At 36.7% G+C, this 12,265-nt stretch overlaps 1 protein-coding gene across 1 annotated transcript; it reads right to left on the reverse strand.

Annotated features, from left to right (window-relative positions):
* Positions 1–8,063: 8,063 nt before the first annotated feature.
* LOC132628461 (uncharacterized) lies at positions 8,064–11,877 on the reverse strand. Its single transcript, XM_060344239.1, has 6 exons — positions 11,492–11,877; positions 10,739–11,414; positions 10,238–10,657; positions 9,987–10,087; positions 9,611–9,800; positions 8,064–9,491 (listed from the first exon to the last, which is right to left on the reverse strand). The coding sequence occupies exons 1-6, from the start codon at positions 11,875–11,877 to the stop codon at positions 8,064–8,066; spliced, it is 3,201 nt and encodes a 1,066-aa protein (XP_060200222.1).
* Between the last annotated feature and the right edge of the window lie 388 nt (positions 11,878–12,265).

Consider the following 12,265-nt stretch of genomic DNA (forward strand, 5'->3'; position numbering starts at 1 on the left):
TCAAAAGGAAATGACTCTTTATTTTTTTGGTCTGCGAAAACAAAAGTCCGGGTAAGGAATTCTGTTGACCGGGGAGAAGGTATTAGGCATTCCCCAAGTCCCGTGGTTCTAGCACGGTCGCTTTTACCGACTAATGTTGAGCTTAAACCAATCTTGGATAAAATCATGCTTGCCTTAATTCTAGTTTGCCCAATTAATTCGCTTTGAACATAATGACTTATATTTTTGGTCATGCCTCACTCCCTCATATGTATTCCTTTCGCTCTTTTCCTTTTATTATTTTATGGGACAACAAGATTGAAATAAATCACATTTCATCTCGGTCATCTCTCACTTATTTAATTGGGTCTTAAAATGGACCATTAACATAATTACCACTTAAATTAATTAACTATAAACTTTTATACCTTAGCAGGAATGGGCTGTCGACTACATCTTAAATTTTTCTTAAAAATAAAAATCACTTGTATGCCTTCAACTCAGAATAAAATCATTCACGTGCAAAACTTGAATAATGAACACATTTACGAATAACTTGGGAATATTAAAACAAGATAGAACTATGAGTGTAAATCCATATCGCATATGCTACTAACTATCATTGGATACTTATTGCTAATACGTACATCTTTCATCATAAAAATGAAACACATATATAAGACATTCGCACAAGGACATGATTTCCATCATAATGTACGGCTCAAAGCGAAGATACTGATTTAAAATTATTTGTATCGGTATACTACTGAATCAAAGGACTGTAAATCAAGATGAACATTTTAATGGCATGCTTACCTAACATCAAAAAGAAAAAAAAAATCTAAGACAACCAAATACCTCCAAGAATCAATTTTTGAATCATTTAAAAAAAATAGCAAAACGTCATCAGCACTATAGCATGAACTAGAATAATACACCATTTAATTTATAAATAAAATTATCCATATACACAAATTTACTTCAATCAAAACAAAGAACATAAAGAAAAAAACTTAAATGTGGATTCTTCATTCATCTATTAAACTCCATTTATTCACATAAATACTTCAATATCTTATATTGTCATTATAAAATATAAATTATAAGCATATACCATATATTTTCTGTGTATATTTACATGCAGGATTTAATTTTTTGTTTTTACTCATATAACATGTATTATATACATTATTATACCATGTATATATCCACTATTATAGTATCATTATATATTTATTCTACGCATATATTCGACTACAACGTGTATAATACTGTGTATATAGTTAATTTATTAACACTACAAGTTTGGAATTCTACCATTCTTATTCTAATTCATGGAAGAAATTAAATTTCAATACTAAACAAAGGGAACTGAGCATTCAAAGGCTAACCATTGATGTTATCATAAACTTTTAAACTCAAAATGGAATAAACTATTAGTGATGTTAGAAGAAAGCTATAACCTAACGTGTTACTAACAAATTTTAGAACCATTAAAACATGCACACAAAAATAAATAATTTTATACTTAACAATCTTTAAGAGCACTAACAAGACCATTGAATATATATATATATATATATTATACATGACTAAAATATGATAAAAAATGTATTATTTATCTAAAATGTATCTCCATACTTAAGCAAAGAAAATGGATTTGGGAGACTCCAGCATATTCAACTGCAATTTAAATTAGAACTCGAACATATATAAGTCCCAAACTATTAAAAATCAAAAGATATTATCCCATATCAAATGATTCTTCAACAGAATTTTAATTCATCTAATGTATCGAAATAGAAAAGTAATACCGAAAACGAACCTTCAAATTCTTTTCGATCAACAACAAAAGCAACGTACAATCTACAGAGTTCCAAGGCTAACAAAAGCTGACTTTCAAGTCCACGAACTCGAAATAGCGAACAAAACCTCAAACTCAGTTTCTATACCAAACCTTTACGGAGCTGGTATTTTTTTCTGTTTGCCCTCAATGTATTTTTTTTTTTACTGTGTCTTTTGCTCTCTTTGCTTACTTTTTTTTTTCAACTGCTTCTGATCTGTGTTTTTTTTTTCTTCTTCGTTGCTTTTTTTTTCTACTCCTGTTGCTTTTTCTTTCTTCTGTTTCTGATTTTTCTAACCCTCTCCGTTGCTTTTTTTCTTTCTATTTCTAATGTCTTTCTTTTACTCTCTGTTGTTCTATTTCTTCTTTTCCTACGTTGTTTTTCTGTGTTTTTTTCTTCTACTGTGTTGTGTGTGTATTTATATTTTGTGTGGGCTGCATCATGTGTGCATGTCATGTGTGTGTGTGTGTGTGACGTGGGAGGAGGATGTGAGGGAGTGGGAGAGTTGGGATAATTTTTGTTGAGAATTTTAAGGGAGGAGGTTTAAAGGGATTAGTTAGGATGAGGACGTGAGGGGTTTAGGGTAGTAGGTTATAGGGTTTGTTTTGGGTTTATCAGACGTATGGTGTAGGGATTTTAGGATTAGTGGTAAAGTTATGTTAGGTTAATATCTTTTAGTTATTTGGTCCTTTTTTTTTTAAATTAAAGTTAAATAATATAAAAATATAAGGATAAGAAAAATTAACTAATTATTTCTAAACCAATGAAATATATCAAAAATTAAATATCTAGTTCATAGTAAAAGAATACTAAAATCCCTAGTTTATTTATTAAACCTAATTTAGAAGAAAACGTATTATTATTATTATTATTATTATTATTATTATTATTATTATTATTATTGCAAATTTCTTTTCTCTTAAAAATAAAAATGAAAATAAGATTTATTCTAAAATGTGACTCTATTTTTAAAGTTTTCAATTTTTAAAATAAAACTAACTAAAATTGACATAAAAATCAAAATATCTAATCTAGACCTAAAACAAATATTTAAAAGCTAAATAGGGTGTAAAACTTATGTCCGGTCAAAATTTAGGTGTTTACAGAATGTCCCTCTTTGCTTGGAAACATGAAGAGTTTTCAGGCAAAGATGTGAACACTGTGACTGATTTTTGACCTGACTATTATTTGAAAGGCGAAAAGAAATAAAAGGAAAGGATGTACCGAGTCTTGGTTTTGGATATCCTACATATCCCGGGTTATAAGGGAATCAGGTCACGTGTAGTTCTGGTGGGTAAAAGGATGGAATGATGAGTTGGATGATCGAGTGAGGTCCCTTCGAGATTCCGGTTCGTAGCTCCTGTTATTACATTAAAGAAATGAAAAATACGACAAAAGAAGAAAGGAAATACAAGATCCTATTAACTCTACTTGTCTTGAATCTTCCTTTAGACCTTCACTTGGATCTTCAGTTATCACCTCACCTTCTTTCGGTGGGTACCTTGATCTCAAAGTATGATCTTGAAGTTAGAATTTGTGACTTGAACTTGCAACTTGGAGTGAATTGTTGATTATCTTCCAAGTAACAGTTCGCAGAATATTCTTGGATGCTTGTTTCTTGATTAGAGGCTGAGAAGATGAATCTTGAGATGTTGGGTTGCTTTATATGTCAAAGCCGACTCTAACTATCCTTACGATTGAGCATTCTTCTTATTTCTGACCAATGATGGAACTTCATTCTTGATTATCAATTCTGTGCTTCACGGGAGAATCTGCAAGCCATCAAAGACAAACAAAAACGAACAAAATTTTTCTGTCCCAGTTTGTACCAGGAAAATTTTGTTAGTGTTAGCAAAATCATGAACCACTTGGGACTGTATTCTGAGGTAGTCAACCTGAAATTTAAAAACATGACTTTATTTTGAGGTAGTCGACCTGAGAAAAAAATATGACTTTATTCGGAGGTGGTCAACCTAAAATTTAAAAACGTGACTTTATTCTGAGGTAGTCAACCAGGAATTTAAAATACGTGACTGTATTCTGAGGTAGTCAACCGGGAATTTAAAATACGTGACTGTATTTTGAGGTAGTCAACCTAAAATACGTGACTGTATTCTGAGGTAGTCAACCTGGAATTTAAAATACGTGACTGTATTTTGAGGTAGTCGACCTAAAATTTAAATACGTGACTGTATTCTGAGGTAGTCAACCTGAAATTTATAAACGTGACTGTATTCTGAAGTAGTCAACCTGAAATTTAAATACGTGACTGTATTCTGAGGTAGTCAACCTGAAATTTAACAACCTGAAATTTAAAAACGTGACTGTATTCTGAGGTAGTCAACCTGAAATTTAAAATACGTGACTGTACTTTGAGGTAGTCAACCTAAAATTTAAATACGTGACTGTATTCTGAGGTAGTCAACCTGAAATTTAAAAAACGTGACTGTATTCTGAGGTAGTCAACCTGAAATTTAAATGCGTGACTGTATTCTGAGGTAGTCAACCTGAAATTTAACAACCTGAAATTTAAAAACGTGACTGTATTCTGAGGTAGTCAACCTGAAATTTAAATACGTGACTGTATTCTGAGGTAGTCAACCTGAAATTTAAAAACGTGACTGTATTCTGAGGTAGTCAACCTGAAGTTTAAAGACGTGACTGTATTCTGAGGTAGTCAACCTGAAAATATGACTTTATTGTGAGGCAGTCAACCTAAAAATATGACTTTATTTGGAGGCAGTCAACCTGAAATTTAAAACGTGACTTTATTCTGAGGTAGTCAACCTATGAAAATATGAGAAAAGCAGGGATTTTTGTTCCCTAATATGCAACCAATAATAACATGATTATATGCATATCAAAGGAAAAACAAACATTTGAGAACTTTACTTTATAGCGTTCATCATCATTTTTTTTTTAATAACAGTTTTTTCCTAAATTTCTTCGCCCCTGTTTTCAACAAAGAAAAATTTGTTAGTCTTAAAATGGTGGTCGGTTTGTGGCCTTCACTCGCTGTGGAAATTCTCTTAGAGCCCATCCCACTTTACGAAAAACGAGGCTGATAGTGATCGACCAAATTGCTTAGAAACTATCTTTGCTTGCGAGAGACCATGATCTTTCAATGCTCACCTTGACTATTTTGTACCCCGTATCATTTTGCGTATGTGGTGTAATCGATCTTATTCTTAGAGCGAATTTTTGTTGTGGTGATCCTTCACCCTAGTACCTCGAAATAATGCTTTGCTTTTTCGGGCAATTCACTTTCCTGGATAGATCACGAATGGATTTATGCCGTTGTCGATGCGGTGCGTGCCCAATAGTCATTGCTCTGTACCGCTAGGAAACTATAGTCAATTTTGCAGCCTTTTCTTTGCTCTTGAATTTGACGCAAGATTATACCGAAAGGGACTCAGAGAACAATACTAGAGATAAGGAGAAGAAAATGACAAAATAAAAAATAAAAGGAGTTATGTTTAAACAAAAAGGTGTCCCTTTCGGGGAAAGAGGGAAGAGACTTATCTGGAGGTATATGCCGACTTCAATGAATCATGACATGCATTTTGGACTGGACGCTTGATCCGTCTGAGCTGTCTAAATCTCAAAATATGGTACCTTTCAATCCAAAACTGAGCTTTCTACGTAGATCATGTTCATGCCGGAATAGAAGAAACTCATTCGATCAATGGTTCCCTATGCGGGTCTTTACCAACTGACCTTTCTCAACTTACAATCATCTATAGTGCCCTTGAGGGTTTTCACCAATAAGACTCTCTCATTTTTTTTTTAACTTACAATCGTCTTATAGTGCCCGTGAGGGTTTTCACCAATAAGACTCTCTCATTTTATTTTATTTTTTAACTCATTATCGCCTTATAGTGCCCGTAAGGGTTTTCACTAGTAAGACTCTCTCATTTTTTCTTTCCTCGTTTGCATTCAAATAAAGCGTTGTATACAACACCAAAGTCATGGCACGCTGATTTGGCATTCTCAAAGATCGATTAGAAGGTCTTAAAGGGGAAAAGCAAAAGAATCATAGATTGAATTACAACTTTGGAACCTTTTTATGAAATAAAATTAAAAAAAATAAAAAAAATGTCCCAGTTTCTTCGAATAGAAGGGAAATATGATTTTTATTTATTGGTGGGACCGAACCCCGAAATAGGGCTGCCTACGTATCCTTTTAGGAATCAGGTCGAACGTAGTTCAAAAAACACATTTTTTTTTGTGGTTTTGGTTTTTTTTTTGTTTTTTTTTTTTTTTTTTTTTGGTTTTGGTTTTTTTTGTTTTTGTTTTTTTGTTTTTTTTTTTTTGTTTTTGTTTTTTTTTTGTTTTGTTTTTTGTTTTTTTTTTTTGGTGGGCTACATTAGTTCCAAAGAGGGGAAAACAAAGAAAATGTGAATAAAGCTCAAAGGGGCTAGAAAAGGGTGACCGGTGTTTGGATAGTGAGAACGATAGCCTTTCGTCATCCCGAACTGAAAATGCCAATTACCATAGCGTCGAAGTGAAAACATATCAAACATAATATCTTTTGACTGAGTCTGTGTTAATGGCTATGTCAGTCACCTTTCCCTCTATATCGGACAACTGCAAAGCTCCCTTTGACAACACCTGTTTGATAACATAAGGGCCCTGCCAATTTGGGGAGAATTTTCCCCTCGCTTCTTCTTGGTGCTGAAGGATGCGTTTCATAACAAGTTGGCCCACCTCAAAATGTCTTGGATGCACCTTCTTGTTGTAAGCGCGAGCCATCCTTTGCTGGTATAACTGGCCAAAACAAACTGCTGTCAACCACTTTTCATCGATTAACGATAATTTGTCTAGTCTAGACTTGACCCATTCAGTGTCATCAATCTCTGCTTCAACAATGATTCGAAGAGAGGGGATCTCTACTTCTGCTGGTATGACCGCCTCAGTTCCATAAACCAATAAGTAAGGAGTTGCGCCAATAGACGTGCGGATAGTCGTGCGGTGCCCTAAAAGAGCAAAAGGAAATTTCTCTTGCCATTGCCTGGATCCTTGTATCATCTTCCTGAGGATCTTCTTGATGTTTTTGTTTGCAGCTTTAACAGCTCCATTGGCTTTAGGTCGATAAGGGGTAGAGTTGTGATGCACAATTTTAAACTGCTCACATACCTCCTTGATGAGATGACTATTAAGGTTGGCTGCATTGTCCGTGATAATGGTCTTTGGTATACCAAAACGACATATTATGTTAGAGTGAATAAATTCTACCACCGCTTTCTTGGTGACTGATTTGAACGTAACAGCTTCTACCCATTTGGTAAAGTAGTCAATGGCAACTAGAATGAATATGTGCCCATTAGAATCTTTTGGCTCAATTGGCCTAATAACATATATCCCCCAAGCTACGAAAGGCCAAGGAGCAGACATAGGGTGCAACTCCGACGGGGGAGAATGAATTTTGTCACTGTGAATTTGGCATTGATGACACTTGCGAACAAAGCGAAAACAATCTCGCTCCATGGTAAGCCAATAGTATCCTGCTCGAAGAATCTTCTTTGCTAGAACATAACCGTTCATGTGCGGGCCACATACTCCGGAGTGCACTTCATTCGTGATCATTTCAGCTTCTTGGGTATTCACACATCACAACAAATTCAAATCCGGGGTCCTTTTGTATAAGATCTCCCCACTCAGAAAGAAACCATTGGAAAGTCGCCTGATAGTTCTTTTTTGATCTCCATCGGCATGTATTGGATATTGTTGTGTTTTTAAGAATCTTTTGATATCATGATACCATGGCTCACCATCTGGCTCTACTTCAATTGTATTGCAATAACCATGTTGATCCCTAATCTGAATCTCCAACAGATTAATGTAAGCATTGCCTGGGTATGGAAGCATTGAGGCTAAAGTGGCTAAAGCATCAGCCAACTCATTGTGAAATCTGGGAATATATCTGAACTTGATCGACTTAAACCTTTTACTAAGGTCCTCCAAACATTGTTTGTACGGAATGAGCTTGATATCTCAAGTTTCCCATTCACCCTGAGCCTGCCGAATGAGTAAGTCAGAATCTCCCAAAACTATTAACTCGTGTGCATCCAGATGTATTGCCATGTTTAAACCCATTATGCAAGCTTCATATTCCGCTGTATTATTGGTACAAAAGAAGCGAAGTCGTGCCGTGGCGGGATAATGATTCCCCATTGGTGAAATGAGAATTGCCCCAATCCCGACACCTTTAATGTTGACCGCTCCATCAAAGTATAATTTCTAGACGTGACTGTCATCGCGAACTTCTTCCTCAACTGAATTAATCTCTTCGTCAGGAAAGTAGGTATTCAAAGGCTCATACTCATCGTTAACTGGGTTTTCTGCCAAATGATCGGCCAATGCTTGTGCATTTATAGCGGTGCGGGTGACATAGATAATGTCAAACTCCGTAAGTAAAATCTGCCACTTTGCTAACCTTCCACTCGGCATAGGTTTCTGAAAGATATACTTCAAAGGATCCATTCGAGATATAAGGTGAGTCGTATAGGATGAAAGATAGTGCTTCAGTTTCTGGGCGACCCAAGTCAAAGCACAACACGTTTTTTCTAAAAATGTGTATTTTACCTCATAGCTTGTGAACTTCTTGCTCAAATAATAGATCGCTTGTTCCTTCTTTCCTGTGGCATCATATTGTCCTAGAACGCAACCAAAGGAATTATCCATCACTGATAGATACAAAAACAAAGGCCTACCCGGTTCTGGCGGGACAAGCACTGGAGGGTTAGATAAATATTCCTTAATTTTATCAAAAGCCTCTTGACGCTCGTCTGTCCACTTGACAGCGGCATCCTTCTTCAACAGCTTGAATATGGGCTCACATGTAGTGGTGAGCTGAGCGATGAACCTACTGATGTAGTTCAACCTACCAAGAAGACTCATGACTTCAGTTCTGTTCTTCGGGGGCAGTAATTCCCGAATGGCCTTTATCTTGGAGGGGTCTAATTCAATTCCTCGCCGACTAACTATAAACCCTAGAAGTTTCCCAGATGGAACTCCAAATGCACACTTGGCTGGATTGAGCTTGAGGTTGTACTTCCACAATCTTTCAAAGAACTTTCTCAGATCACGCACATGGTCAGCTTGAGTTTTGGACTTAATGATCACATTATCGACGTACACTTCAATTTCTTTATGCATCATGTCATGCAAGATAGTAGTCATAGCTCTCATGTAAGTTGCCCCTGCGTTCTTCAAGCCAAATGGCATAACCCTGTAACAGTAAGTACCCCATGGGGTGGTGAAGGCGGTCTTTTCTGCATCCTCTTCGTCCATCAAAATTTGGTGATACCCAGCATAACAATCCATAAAAGATTGAATCTCGTGTTTGGGACAATTGTCAACAAGAATGTGGATGTTAGGCAAAGGAAAGTTGTCCTTTGGACTAGCTTTGTTCAAGTCTCTATAGTCAACACAAACTCTGGTTTTCCCATCTTTTTTTGGTACGGGCACAACATTTGCTAGCCATGTAGTAAATCGGACGACCCTGATCACATTTGCACTCAATTGCTTCATGATTTCCTCTTTAATCTTATCACTCACCTCTTTCTTAAATTTTCTTTGCTTTTGTTGGACTGGTGGGAAATCAGGGTATGTAGGAAGTTTGTGCACTACCAGATCAACGCTCAAACCTGGCATGTCATCATAAGACTAAGCGAACACATCTTTATATTCAAAAAAACCTGGATTATGTCATCTCTGGTCTTTTGTTCGGCATGAATGCTTATCTTTGTTTCTCTAGTTTCTTCATAAGTTCCCAAATTAATTGCCTCGGTTTCATTTAGATTAGGCTTAGGCTTATTCTCAAATTGATCTAGTTCCCTTTTTATTTCTTCAAAAGCCTCTTCTTCATCATATTCGTCAACCTCTTGATTCATTATTTCGAGATTAGACAGCTCTTTAAGATCTGGACGTGAATTCCGCATGCATGTCATGTTATTAAAGTCGGCGTTAACGAAACTGAAATGAAAATTAAATAACAAAATTAGGGAAAAGGAGAAGATAGAATTGACTAAGAAACTAGAACTTCATTTTATTGAATTGGAAAGGATAGAAGGGTTAACATTAGAGCATAGCAACTAAACTATTTAGATTACCACCCAGAGAATAATCCAAATATAGAAAAACAACAGCAAAATAAACTACCAAGACTCCTTCTTTGTGGGGAGAGGAGTAGCTTCCCAGTTGGCGAGCTCGACTTCTAGGCCAATACGTTGCACATCTGCATGATTAGGGCCTTCACCAATCTGAACCATGTTTACTCCATAGAACATTTCTTTGAGACCTTGACATATTTCGTCCACGTCATCTTGGACAGACACGTCTTTACTCTCTTAAAAACGTGACCTAGTAAAAGACTTAGCAATGTGGGGAACGGGCTTTGGCAATTTCCAAACCTTATTTTTCTGCTCTTTTGCCCATTTTCTGTCAGCATTAGTTGGCCTAAAACCCAAACCAAAAGTATCTTGATTACCAAATGGAGAGATAGGGTCAACAATTCCTTGCAATGACACCCCCAAACCCTTTCCTGGCTCATAACCATTTTGCAGCATTTGTGTAGCCACCATGACTGAAGTAGAGGATAGACGAGGCTCTAAGATAGGCTTCCCTTCCATAAACTGATCAGCTGCCACTATTTCAAAGGTCTGAAATATGAGGGATTCACAACCTTCCTTGGCCTCAACACATGGGACAGAAGGGTCTCTATATATTAAAAGATCATCTTCACCGTGAACAATAATTTCTTGTTTCTCATATTCAAACTTGACCACTTGGTGTAAAGTAGATGGCACCGCTCTGGCTGCATGGATCCATGGCTGCATAGGTCCAATTTTTAAAGTAAGAACAATCTCACCAATGGTGTCTCTTTTTGCGCCATCGAAAGCTCAAACACACACATTGTTAGTACGAATTCTATCTGTGCTGATTTTCAAACTCTGCAAAGTAAAAAGGGGGCAGATGTCCACACCTGAGCCTCCATCAATCATGACTCTTTTCACATAATGTTCTTCACATTTGACAGTTAAATGCAAAGCCTTATTATGTCCAGTTCCTTCCACAGGCAACTCATCGTCGGTGAAAGTGATTCTATTCACCTCAAATATTCTATTGGCCATCTTTTCCAGGTGACTTACAGTTGTTTTGTCTGAAACATGTGCCTCATTCAGAATTCTAATCAATGCTTGACAGTGCTCTTTAGAATGTATGAGCAAAGATAGCAATGAAATCTGAGCAGGAGTTTTTCTCAAATGATCAACAATAGAGTAATCCTGGACTTTCATCTTCTTCATGAACTTTTCAGCTTGTTCTTCAGTGATAGGTTTTTTCACCGGAAATTGGCTATCCCTGGCTTGTTTGGCTCTCCTTAGTTCTTCTGGAGCATAACACCTTCCAGAACGCGTTAAGCCACCGGTTTCGTCTATTTCTTCACCAATCTCCTTGCCCTTGTAAGTCACAGTGGTTTTGTTGTAGTTCCATGGGACAGTTTTTATGTTTGTCACTAGAATTTGTGTCATGTGCTTTATCACAATTGGTTCTGTCATCTTTCTTAAACCATTCTGGTTTTGACCAAACCTGGGAAAACCACTAGGAACATATAATTTTGGTCCAGTTACTAATGCTCTTTTTTCATTGTGGCTCCAGGAACATACAATATCAACTTCCCCGAGCCTTTGAGATTCGCATTAGAACTTGCACCTTTTACACACAACGGTGCTTCTTGTGCAGACTTTGTCACCATACCCAACCCTTCTTTTAAGGTGTCAATTTCCATTATTGTTTTTCCTGTTTGCTTGTATTCCTTATCGTCACAGATCATCCCAACAACATGAGCATTGTTGTGAGGAGGAAGTGGGTTGTTGGTGACATTCGGAGCCTCTTCGTCATGTATTACAATTGCTTTGTCATCAATTAGCTTCTCAATGGCTCTCTTCAAAGTAAAACAATTTTTTGTGCTATGACCCTGAGCGTTAGAATGATACTCGCACCTGAAAGTGGGGTCAAAACTTCTTGCATTTGGGTTGACTTTATACGACATGATAGGTTCAATCAAACCCAATTGTATCAATTTTCGCAACAGGCTTGTGTGTGATTCTCCAATTGGGGTGAAATTTTCCCTTTGTCTTTGTTCTCTTACATAATCAGTCTTAGGACGTGGATTATAAGGTGCTTGAAAATTTTGTTGTTGGGGATGAAAGCCTTGTGGAGCAAGCGCCCTCCATTGTTGGCGTTGAGGAGGTCGGGCATATGCCTGGGTATTAAAACCGTATATTGGGGTGGAGCAATTGAGTAGTGGGGATCCTGATGCGGATAAAAATGTTGAGGTGAGTTGGATTGTCCTCGTAAGATTTGGTGGTTTGTCCCCCTTTGAGCAGCACTGGACCCTGATGCCATCATCGATCCTTCCTCTTTCTTTTTTCGATTTC

Source organism: Lycium barbarum, chromosome 2 (assembly GCF_019175385.1).
Source record: "Lycium barbarum isolate Lr01 chromosome 2, ASM1917538v2, whole genome shotgun sequence".
NCBI lineage: Eukaryota > Viridiplantae > Streptophyta > Magnoliopsida > Solanales > Solanaceae > Lycium > Lycium barbarum.